Here is a 12,477-nt window from a genome sequence, read left to right as displayed (position 1 = left end):
TAAAATATGTCAGAATGTGGGCATTGCCTTACTAAATAGACAGCATGCTCCCGACACAAACGTTCTAATGAAGCCTGTCCATGTGGTAGATAGTCACTCGCCATTTGAGATGTTATTTTATCATGTTTTCAAATAAAAGCGACCCAAAAAACGTGTTCCTTTTTTATAATAGAACGCTTTAATGTCATCTTGCTCATAATAACCGCAACAGGTCAGCGCGACACCCTTCAATAGAAATGGCGGGAAACTAAGGAGCGCTGCTACATATTGCCGTTTCGAGCCCTGAAATGAAATCACAGAATAATTATACTGAACAAAAATACAAACGCAACTATTTCTACGTTTTTGCTGAGTTACATTTAATTTAAGGAAATCAGTACATGTAAAAAAAAAAAAAAAGTGTATTTATTTGGCCCTAATCTATGGTTTCACATGACTGGGCAGAGGCACAACCATGGGTGGGCCTGGGAGCGCGTAGGCACACACACTGGGGAGCCAGACTCGGCCAATCAGAATAGTTTTTTCCCCCACAAAAGGGATTACAGACAGAACTACTCCTCAGTTTCATCAACTATCAAGGTGGCTGGTCTCAGATGATTCCACAGGTGAAAAAGCCGGACGTGGAAGTTCTGGCCTGGCTTTGGTACACGTGAGGCCGGTTGAACGTACTGCCAAATTCTCTAAAACAATGTTGGAGGCGGCTTATGGTAGAGAAATTAACATTTAAATTATCTGGCAACAGTTCTGTTGGATATTCCTGCAGTCAGCATGTCAATTGCACGCTCCCGCAACACTTGAGACATCTGTGGCATTGTGCTGTGACAACTGCACATTTTAGAGTGGCCTTTTTTAAATTGTCCCCAGTACAAGGTGCACCTGTGTAATGATCATGCTTTTAATCCGCTTCTTGATATGCCACACCTGTCAGGTGGATGGATTATCTTGGTAAAGGAGAAATGCTCGCTACCAGGGATGTAAACAAATTTGCGCACAATTTAAGACAAATAAGCTTCTTGTGCATTTGTAACATTTCTGGGATTTTTTTTATTTCAGCTCATAGAACATGGCACCAACACTTTACATGTTGCGTTTTATATTTTTGTTTAGTATATATTGGAGCTGCAGAACTTCTAAATCGGCTACCATAACTTCAATGTCTTTTTCAAGGACCAAATAGCCTAGAGAAAATGTCCAATTTTCAAGGTAGGCTATTCCAAGATGACTAAATTGCTCATCGCAAATATTCAACCAATATTTGGAACTTTTTAAATACCTGGCTTGCGTTCTTGCCTTAGTATTTACTGGTATATATCCTAACTTTGAACATCTTTCCTGCCCCTACCGCTGTCGGGTCTTCGGTGAGCTGCTCCACACAACAACCAGCTGTTTGAGAGCTGCACACTCTCTGCCCGACAGATTATAGGCTATATGTGTGCAGTGCCCTTGTGATAAATAATCGGAATAGCAAACAGCTTCGGGAATCCCATCTGTTTTTGAATACATTTTATAGCTTAGATTATAGATGGCATTATTACAATATTTTTTTTCACTAGCTCGATCGGACTACGGACAGGGATGATCAACTGGCCCGGGGAGTTTCCCCAAACCTTCCCGGGCAAGCGGGCTGCCCTGTATGTCGAGCCCTGAACAGTATATCACTATCTAGTGGTGAAATGATTGCTGACACACATCTACTTTTCTCCCCTCACAGAGAAAGTCCAGGCTATGGAGAAGGAGAACGAGGTCCAAACTGCCACTGAAGTAAAGGTATGACCAACAGTGGATTTTTCCTGACAGGCTATTCTTTCCTCACTTGATAACTGGTTATCCATATTATTCTAACTTTTTTTTGTTTGTAGTCAGTTGCATTTGTCTACAAGATTCTCCACGATTGTATATTTGATTCCTGTATGGGATAAATATACCAAATATATATCTTTAGTCAAAAGTTGACTGCTATGAAAGTCCCGGTAGATAAGTGTCTGGTAAAAAATACTATTATATTGTGTTGATACTTAGTTGTAATATATTTGTCGGTCACTACCTGTATATGTGTCTGTTGTTCCTAGGAGGCAGTCGAGCATCAGATCCAGTCTCACCGAGAGGCCCATCAGAAACAGATCAGCAGCCTGAGAGACGAGCTGGACAGCAAGGAGAAACTCATCACTGAGCTGCAGGAGTAAGGGAACACGCGCGCATGAAATCCTTGAGGCCCATTGGACACATGGAACAACTGTTATTTTCTAGTTAGATTCTGTCTCACTATGTCTGTATCTGTATCTCTCCAGTCTGAACCAAGAGATCGTGCTGGAGCAGAAGCGTCTGAGGGTGGAACACGAGAAGCTCAAGTCCACCGACCAGGAGAAGAGCCGCAAGCTGCACGAGCTCACGTGCGTAAACACCCATCCGGTTGCCATCGTACACACACAATCAATATTCACACACTATAATTTGTCCTTAGCTGATTTCGCTGCATAAATGAGAAGAAATAAATGACTGTCTGCAGCCATATGAACAATGGTGATGTGGCAATGGGGAGTCACCGATCTGGTTGTGTGTGTGTGTGTTACAGGGTGATGCAGGACAGGAGAGAGCAGGCCAGACAAGACTTGAAGGGACTGGAGGAGACTGTAGCTAAGGAGCTCCAGACCCTACACAATCTCAGAAAGCTGTTTGTTCAGGACCTGGCTACCAGAGTCAAGAAGGTAAAGCACATTGAGTTAGCTTTTTACAAGCGAGAGATGCACCCCCCCCCCCCACACCCCCCCCACCCATATTAGCATTTTAGAAAGACTTAGAAGGAACCATATGAATCAGTTACTTTATCAGCCCTGTGTAATGAACAACATTCACATAATATTGCCCTTACATTGCACAGTACCATCATCACCGGGACAGTGCGGGATCCACGTTTAAATCCAATTTGATGTTGCATGCGCCGAATACAACAGGTGTAGACTTTTCCGTTAAAATAAAACTGTTCCCTTCTAACCCTGGCGTGATGCGCCTGTTACCCTGTTGAATGTTTAATGAACCTCCGCGCCAGACAAAAGAGGGAGGCTTTGGTAACTAGGTCAGCCTGAAGTTCTCTTCTTCAAAGGTGAAGATTTAAATAAGATGCTGTCTCTGTGTCCCAAATGGCGCCCTATTCTCTTTTATAGTGGACTGCTTTTGACCAGGGCTCATAGGCTCCAAGGTAGTGCGCTATATAGGGAATAGGGTGCCATTTAGGATGCATCTGCTATGCTGCTGTGATTCAGAGACTATTATGAGGTTCTTCACCAACCCTCGGGCTTCAGGCTCTAGCTGGCTCACATAGATAAGATGGAGAGGAGAGAGCGCGTGACCCTGGATCACATCAATAAGTTAGATTAAAAGTCCTATTTATCAGCTCTGAGTCACAAATGTGATATTTGTGGTATTTTATATTTGTGATGGTACCGACATTCCGACCTTGAAAGTCTATGGGTCAGTGAAAGGCATATTAATGTGGTATATTAATTTACTGCTTCCCAGTGCTCATTTCAAACTCTGAACTTGTGGCTTTATTGGTGCCTTTCACAGAAAATGGAGAAGCGTGTGTCTCATAAATGATAAATAAATGGGAGAGTGAATGATGCATGTGCTGTAAAACAAAATGTTCAGTAATGTATGTTTTCTGCAGAGTGCTGAGATGGACTCTGATGATACAGGGGGCAGTGCTGCTCAGAAACAGAAAATATCCTTTCTGGAGAACAACCTGGAACAGCTTACAAAAGTCCACAAACAGGTAAACAAACGCATACATCTGATGTTATGAATTCTTCCATGGCAGAGAAGTATCCTGCTATGACCGAATGGTATGGTTCACTAAAGTCAGTAAGCAGGTACAGACCACAAAATTAGAATGAGTAGAATGCACGTCCCCATTCATTTCAATGATGCCGTAATGGGTTCTATGCCTGTTCATTCTGTGGCACAGATCAGAGCCCTTTATTGTAATGGAAGGCACTGTTACAGACATTGCCAAATTACTCCAAGATACAAGTACTCTTCTGTCAACACAAATGTTCGTCACACGTCGAAAAGATACCAAGGACAACTGCAAAGTGACTGAAAGAAAGAACAAATGAATTAGTGAGTGAAACCTGTATGTTTGGTCCCTGTCTATTTCGCTCACTCACTACACCCCCCCCCCCCCCCCAGCTGGTGCGTGATAATGCCGACCTGCGCTGTGAGCTTCCTAAACTGGAGAAGCGCCTGCGTGCTACAGCTGAGCGGGTCAAGGCCCTGGAGTCTGCCCTGAAGGAGGCCAAAGAGAACGCTGCACGTGACCGCAAACGTTACCAGCTGGAGGTGGACCGCATCAAGGAGGCCGTCAGGGCTAAGAACATGGCCAGGAGGGGCCACTCGGCTCAGATCGGTGAGGAGCGAGCACACACACCGGCATAAACACATGTATTCATACACACACAGTCATTCATATTCACACACACTGATTTTAAAAGTTTAATGCTCCCCCCGGAGAGATCTGTCCTTTGTTCTATAAATACACTTACATTACAGTTTGGTCTTTTCAGACGCTAAATAGTGATGCCAATAGTGTTCCTTTGATGGTATGTAAACGTTGCTGTGCCTCTGTCCTCCCCAGCCAAACCTATCCGGCCTGGCCAGCCTCCTGTGGCATCCCCCACCCACCCCAACGTCAACCGGACTGGGCTCTTCAACAACCAGCCCACCGCCATCAGAGGAGGAGGGGCCACGCAATGAAGGAACGAGAAGTAAGTCGAGGCCTCTCAGAAGACTTTACTGAGCCAGTTCGCTTGGGTAGAAAATATTTTGAAACTGTGAGGCACTACCTGAATTTGTCCAATAAGAACACAGCTACTCGTTTTCCGTTGCTAACAGATTTACTACTGAACACGACCCTGTTTTTTTTTTATAGATCAGCCAAAGCTTAAACAAGTCTTGCTTTTCCTCCACTCATTTTGTCTTCTGTCTCTCTTTGTCCTTCAGTTGCTGAAGAAGATAAACATATTCACAGTCATGCTAAGATGCAAAGATCACCCACAGGAGCTGGCATTCCACTACACAGAACTTGTCACATGACATGGGACGATTCTTCCAGTATCAACGTTTATAATCTATATGAAATAGACACAGGCTGTACAGTTATTTTTCCTGATCCTTTTTGTTTGAATGAAATTGATTTCCTTACAAAACAAAAGACAAAGATCAAACCATAGAATAAAAGTGCGATCTTGGCGCCTGGCGACATGAACAACATGTAACTAATAACGCGCACTCGTAGCTCTTCCATTTTATCTGTCGCACAGCAGTGTCCATTAATGTCCTAAAAGGTTTTATTTAGTCTGCACTTTGCCACGTTGAATGTATGTTGTCGCAGGTTCTCCCCCCCAAAAAAATATACGTTTTTTTTTTTTTTTAAAGACAAAGTTTGGAAAATCTGCTGAGAAGCATCCTAGCCTGATTATCCATGTACAGTATATCATCAAATTAACCCTGCTGTCTAGATTAAAATAAGCTTAATCAAAGGTATACAAATACACTACTGTCCTCTATTGTACAGTTAGATTGAGCACTGACATTTTTTACTTTCTCTTTGACGTTTCTTACGGGGCTAAAATGCTGTAGTAGAACACATCTTCCGGACCATGCACTTGTGATTGACAGAAAATGACTCCCAAATGGCACCCTGTTCTCTTTCTAATGCACTACAAGAGCTTGGTTAAAAGTAGTGCACTAAATGGGGAATAGGGTGCAATTTGAGATGAATCCTGTTGGATAGGACAACCTGTGAGGCGAATGGCAAAAAGTGAGATTTTTTTTTCACATTGGAAAATGAAGCTGCTTCAGTGTCACACCTATCTAAGTCCAAGCTATTCAGTCCATGTTAATGTACTGTATGATGACATTTTATAATGGTTGAACTGCAATGTTCCCTATCAATGTATATCAATAACAGCACATGCAAGTGCTTCGTATCCCCTTTGATAAAATTGAAGAAATGCAACATGTCTTGTCCTAGTGATGTCAATGTTATCACTGAAGAGAAAAGTACCGTCAGTGGAAAGATTACTTCTCGGACCACAAAAAGATTGTTCTAGATGCTTGACTGTCCTGATGAATTTGTCCAAGTTTATGATGTGTCACTATGCCAGCGTATCCCTCTACTTCGCCTATCACAAGGACATGTTAGATAATGCTCTATATCGAAGATGACGTTTAAACAAATGTTCTCCGGCAAAAATATAGAAATGGCTTTTTTTTCTCCCTTGGTTAGTGTGTAGTAGTTTGTGAGAACTCGTATGAGCCCCTCACTTTAGCCCAATCATGAGTTTCATAGTGTCTTGTTTCTGTGCCTACTGCCTGTGTAGTTGTGTGGTTTGGGCATACATTTGAGTGATTCTGTTTTTCCTCTCTATTCAACTTTTTTTCATCGGTGTCTGAATCTGTCATCAAAATTCTTCAGCAGCCCAACTTTTTCATTTTATGACTGCACACCTGCCTCTTGTATGCAGGGGTTTGCTTGGGGGACTGGTGAATTGGGATCTGCGTCAACACTCACATGCCCAAACTAGCCAATGCATTGCTTCATTCTAAGTAACCTTGTCTCCTTCTAATTGTGTCTAGTTAACAAGATTACATTCTAAGTGGGATGCTAATGTGGATGTAGGAACGGAGCCTGTCTTGTCCACGCAGTCACCAATCTTCATAACGCCATCCTCCCCTAGCTACAGTCGATAGATGGCATCTGAGTTATTTATTGGTGTGTAGGCAGGATGAAAGCTTTAGTCGCTGCCATTTGTTTTTAACTACCTAAATTGTTTGTTTTTTTGTTTACCGTTATTGATTTGACTATTTTTTTTGTATCCTCCATTGCTTAGAAAATGAAATGATCCAAAACATTGTCCTTCCTTCCCAATACTGTGTAAAACTGAAGCATCTGCGAAGACTGTCTGGTATAGCCCAGTGCTGTACAGACCTGACTATAGTGAGTGCAATATGGATCAGTTATTGTGAAGAAGGTTTAAGGTGAGGGAGTGGGACCTGCATTATAAAAAAAGTAAAACAAACTAAAACTAACGAATCAGTCTCCTGACTTTTTGGTTTGTCATGTGTGATATTTGAAGTTGAAATTTTAGCCTGAAGCACTTTTGAATTGTAATCCAAGATACATAAAGTGTCATAACTGTACCTGCCATAAAGGACCGCTCAAATACCGATTCTGCTCCTTTTCTGCAAAAGGAAAAACACATAAGCGAAGCATAACCGGAGTTGTTCTGTCTTTGGTTTGTAAACTAATAACCAAATGATTGTCTGAGAGCTTGTGGTCTGGCCAGGTTACGATGGTCGGCACTGTCTGTGTATGATGCAAATTGTGTGTGTATATTTTATATATAACCCTAGGGAGATCAATGCATTGCAGTGTTCTGCACATCGTTATCCTCAAGTGCTTTCTGTAGCCTTGGTTCCCAAGATTTTACCCTAGAGTTGAAACCAATAAAGTCTCAAAGAGAGAAGTCCGTGCACTGCTTACTCATTTATCGTGGTCAACTTGTTTCATCGGGAACAGGAAGGAAACGCTCTCCAACCTTGCTTTCCAAAATCAATGAATTGAGAAGCGAAGCGGAGAGGAAAATCACCAACTCGGAGGCCAGTGGAAGTTGATAAACCTGCTTCTTTGTTAAAAGTGAATGTTGCCTCTTGGTTGGAGTTTTTATGATTGTATCACATGGAAAGGATGGGGTCCATATATCATACTGAGTCAAGACTACACCCTTGTCTGGTAATAGTACACGTAGTTTAAAAATGCTTGTTGCTCATGGCATTGATTGCCCAGCCCTACCAGTAGATTACCTGCATTCTGTAGCAGGTAAATGGGCCGTTGGATGCACTGGCCCATTCACACCAGCAGAGCACGCTATGGTACAGTCACACACTATCAAATAACGGAATCTGATGAGTGGAAAAACAAGCTATTGTACATTTTGGTGATATGTTTTCAGTAATTGTTTTACTTAGCTTTGGCAGGACTGGCTTTTCTTAGAAAGAATGCTGATTTATTTTGGGTGCGGATCATTTGGACAAATCCAAATCCCCCGTAATCTATTATTAAATCATTAGATAATTGTGGGGCAGTCTTGAAACGTCTGTCACAGATTTGGCTTGAGATGGTAACCGATGGTGACTCAAGAAACCGAGACGGTAAATTAGGAGCTCTTTCTTTATGGAGCTGTCTTGATGATCACCAGACCATTGTTTTTCAATTGTCAGATCATTGCAACTAAGAGAGACCCATATCAACCCCATCACGTTACACATGTGGCATGGGATATAGTAGCCTATAGGCTAAACCAATAAACCACATTTGTTACAAATTAAACTGTAATTTTGAACAAATAACCTATTTTCAAAATTAAGACTGGTAGAATAGCTTTCAAGGAAAGCAAGTGGTAGCCTATTGCCACTAGGTGAGACTATTGACCACCAGATGGCATGCCAGGAGTAGCCTATCGTCCATCAAAGTTGGCAGGCAGACAGGCAGACAGACAGCCAGGCAGACAGGCAGACAGACAGCCAGGGTGGGAGAACCGACCAAACCAGCGCTCACAAGCGACAGCACCACGCCAGAGTGAAAACGAGGCGGGGGATTGGGAACACTGAATACAGAGATAGCGTACTCGAGTCGCGTACTGGAGCAGCTAAGATCACTGATATATCTGGAGGAAAAGTTCCGCACAAAACAAACCGCCGTTGGCCAGCTTATTCTTTGAAGAGAAAGAAGATACCATTAAAAAGGTGTGTAGGCTTACGTTACATCATTCATCGCAAGACCGCAGATAGTTATTGGTTACTTCCAGAGTTACCTTGTTGTAATGCATAGTTGCAAAAACGACTGGCTACTTTGGTTTCTTTGACCTCGAGTACCTTCACAGAGGGGTGCATTAGAACCTACTGTTGTTGTGGTGTAGTAACATAACTATATTTATAAACGTGAGCTCTGTTTTGATATTTAGGCTACAACGCTGGGTGATATTGGGGTGCCAATATTGTTTTGGTTGTATGTACGTGGTTTTTCACGTGATACACTGGCTACATTTTTGTACAACGCATTGCTTTCTTAGCATAGGTAGCCTACAATTGGTAAACAGATTATTTCCAACAGGTCTAATAGTTTGATATGAATCACATCTGTGTCAAATGTTTCTTAAAGGGATCTTTTTTTCCTGCACGACTAAACGTTAGTGGCTATTAGTGGCAGTAGCCAGACTTTCCTGGTTTGGGAATGAGCGTTTGTCTCGTCGGGGTCTTTTGTTGAAATTGAATATGGATTAAACTCCTTTTGTTGTATTTGAATGGTGCTTTTCCATCTAGACTTACCACCACACCAGCGTGTCGCCAGTGTTTTATGTTAATGTTAGCTCTAGTGTTATTGTGTTTCCACCAGGGAGTTATGGAATACAAGACTGGCCAGCAGAATCAACAACCTCCATCATTCAAGACTGTTGCTTTGTGAAACGGTGTTAAAGTTAGCCATTGTTATGTAAATGAGAAGCTGAAAGGTACCCAAGACCTTGCCTTGGCTCCAAGTCAGAGCAGGTCTGCTGGAGCCTAGTTACATGATTTTTGGTGTCCATTACTGGGCGTTACAGGAAAGCCCCATAGAAACCACCGCCATAGATTTATAAACTAACCATTTTTTTCTTGGCGATACTTTCTTCGTTTTTGATTCGGTTAAATGTCCGTTTCCAGTTGCAGGTGGTTCTACAAAAAAAGAACAACCTCAAAGATATTAAATCCATGTTTTTGCTTTGCCAAGTTGTTGAATGCAATGCGTCTTTGCACCATTACTTATCCCCATCCACACACCAATTTACAACTACAATTGGGAAAACATTTGAACAGCAGTAGGCCTATATGCACATGTTGTTGGCTACCGCACAGCCTTGGTGACATCTGTTATTCTGTTTCCAATAGAACCACTGGGACAAAGGCATGTGGAATCTCAGTGTTGCGGTGCTTGCGTGGCCAGCGATGCGTGAAAACGAAAGCATAGTTAATGTTCCTTACATAATGATAATCCATCCATCATCCTCAGACCATAGGACAGGTCCCCCAGTTTGTCCGATTTGTTTCTTTCTAATAATAGGACATATTGTTCTACATAATACTTTCCAACGATCAATTTAGTGTGTGGCTGTGGATGGATGGAGAGATCGTCACAATAAGCTGACCAGGGGTGTCAAACAGATTTTGCCCCTCGGGCCGCATTCAGTCTTCAATGAGTTCCGGGGGGCTGCACTGTTCACGGGTTATATTTCATCACCTTCAAACTTCTAGCCATCGTTTTTCGAATTTTTGATGTTCCCTGACTGTCTAGCTTTCATTTCGGTTATTATTAGAGAGCTCTGGACACAGTCAAGAAACTGTATGAATGTATGCCTCATGGGCCATATGTTTGACACCCCACTTTAGATCTTATCATGGGGTGCTTATAGATCTTATTGGTGCATAGCCTACAGATAAACTGAACATCAAGATAAGCATGAATAATACCCTATTATGTGCGGTATAAAAGAGGGTAATCAACAAGTCGCCTAGTATTTTGGAGCTCATTCAATAGGGTGAGACCTCCCAAAGGTGAGCCATTGCCATTTTGAAAGGTATTTTTTACTTGTCTCCCGTTTTGATTTTAATCAATAACAGAGCAACTAGTTGGCTTATATTGCTTAAGGACTGACTGTAATTTGTTCTTCTTAGAGCAGAGAATTTATCTGAGATGGATTGCAATTCCCTGTTTCCTGTTTCACAGCCTGCCACAGAAATTAATGACACATCAGTTGGCGTTTGCGTCCCAAATAGCACCCTATTCCCCATATACTGCACTACTTTTGACCAGGGCCCATAGGGGAAATAGGGTTCTATTTGGGATGCAGACAGCGAGAGGAGAGTCGGCCTTCAAAAACACTGTTACTCAAGCTGTCAGTTTCATTGTTTCCCAGAAGTCAGCTGTATTTACAGTTAGCTGTAGTTTAGAATGGGTTGATTTAAGTGTCGGAAGTAATGCTTCGGCTCCATCACCAGTTTCCTTATCTGGGTTTTGAGCTTTGTTGTGGGTTTGATTGACACCTCTTCCATAAAAGTCATCCATTGGTTCAATTGTGTTGCCATGGAAATCTCAGACCAGGAATATTACGGAGAGCAACTTTTTGTTAGAACTGTAGATTAGTTATAAACATAGTATTAACAGTCATACGGTCTTTAGATATAATGACACTGCCTCTTTGGAGAAAAGGTGCCTAATGTATAACTCGTACAAACATAATGCCTTGTCCCATTCTCTGTCTACTCTAGCCAACACTTACTGTATATCACTAATGTATATCATGCAATACATTACAAGGAACAATATACCGTTTGGTTACAATGTGTACAGTATGAAATGAGGCTACAGAGTGCCCAAACAAAATGAATCATCCATCTTAGGAGGTGGTGGCATGATGAAAAGGTATGTGAGCCTGTTAGGGAGTGATTGCTGTGGGTATGCAGCACCACTCGTGTGGCTGTTATCGGTATTAATGGCAGTCGCCAGTCTCCAGTCCCTCCTCTTTACACCATGTGTGTGTCAGAGAGTAAGTCAGTCTCCCCTCTTCACACCCATAGATATGCTGGGTAGTGTAAGCTGAAGAGGGAGAGCTCTGGTTCCTGTGTGTGACACGAGAGGACGTGTGACAGAAGTACACATACGGCCTACACATGCTTCCTAAGTGGAACAGTTCGGAAAGAGTTTGTGCGTATATTGACATTTTGTGACGTTTTGGACTTCGGGCACACAATTGTTTTCTCGGGGCCAGCCGATGTTCGGGAGCCAAAGTCTACACCCCTTCTTCCATGATAGGTCAACTGTAGGGATTCTTCAATAAAGTATTTTTGTTGTCATTCAACGAGCGCTTGTTTTCATGCACATTTTTTTTCTTTGAGAAATAGTGCACCAAACATGTTAGTTAGATGTAAAATTGCACGACGAAGATATCCTCAAAATGAATAACCAATTTCTTGATTCCGGGATGCTGGCCTTCATAGCAGACTTCCTGTGTCTGTGTTCTTTTGCCCATCTTAATATTTTATCTTTATTGGCCAGTCTGAGATATGGCTTTTTCTTTGCAACTCTGCCTAGAAGGCCAGCATCCCGGAGTCAGCTTTTCACTGTTGACGTTGATACTGGTGTTTTGCGGGTACTATTTAATGAAGCTGCCAGTTGAGGACTTGTGAGGTGTCTGATTCTCAAACTAGACCCTCTAATGTACTTGTCCTCTTGCTCAGTTGTGCACCGGGGCCTCCCACTCCTATTTTTATTCTGGTTAGAGCCAGTTTGCGCTGTTCTGTGAAGGGACTAGTACACAGCGCTGTACCAGATCTTCAGTTTCTTGGCAATTTCTCACATGTTATAGCCTTAATTTCTCAGAACAAGAA

At 42.3% G+C, this 12,477-nt stretch overlaps 2 protein-coding genes across 5 annotated transcripts in view; both read left to right on the top strand.

The window, feature by feature from the left end:
• The window catches only part of LOC110535558 (kinesin-1 heavy chain), a 28,580-nt gene extending 21,494 nt beyond the window's left edge, over positions 1–7,086 (top strand). Inside the window, exons 18-25 of the mRNA XM_021620626.3 lie at positions 1,712–1,767; positions 2,070–2,179; positions 2,289–2,390; positions 2,573–2,705; positions 3,665–3,769; positions 4,186–4,402; positions 4,631–4,760; positions 4,996–7,086. Coding sequence (XP_021476301.1) covers positions 1,712–1,767; positions 2,070–2,179; positions 2,289–2,390; positions 2,573–2,705; positions 3,665–3,769; positions 4,186–4,402; positions 4,631–4,749 — 842 coding nt within the window. The 3' untranslated portion in view covers positions 4,750–4,760; positions 4,996–7,086. The remainder of the gene's footprint in view (positions 1–1,711; positions 1,768–2,069; positions 2,180–2,288; positions 2,391–2,572; positions 2,706–3,664; positions 3,770–4,185; positions 4,403–4,630; positions 4,761–4,995) is intronic.
• Positions 7,087–8,510: 1,424 nt separating this feature from the next.
• Positions 8,511–12,477, top strand: part of LOC110535557 (rho GTPase-activating protein 12) — a 95,412-nt gene continuing 91,445 nt past the window's right edge. For all 4 annotated transcript variants that reach the window (XM_036935292.2, XM_036935290.2, XM_036935291.2 and 1 more), the window contains exon 1: positions 8,511–8,802. The gene's annotated coding sequence lies outside the window, so the exon portion shown is untranslated. The remainder of the gene's footprint in view (positions 8,803–12,477) is intronic.

The sequence above is a fragment of the Oncorhynchus mykiss genome, chromosome 11, assembly GCF_057628025.1.
Source record: "Oncorhynchus mykiss isolate SJ-2025 chromosome 11, ASM5762802v1, whole genome shotgun sequence".
NCBI classification, from domain to species: domain Eukaryota; kingdom Metazoa; phylum Chordata; class Actinopteri; order Salmoniformes; family Salmonidae; genus Oncorhynchus; species Oncorhynchus mykiss.
This window is presented reverse-complemented; position numbering and strand designations above follow the sequence as displayed.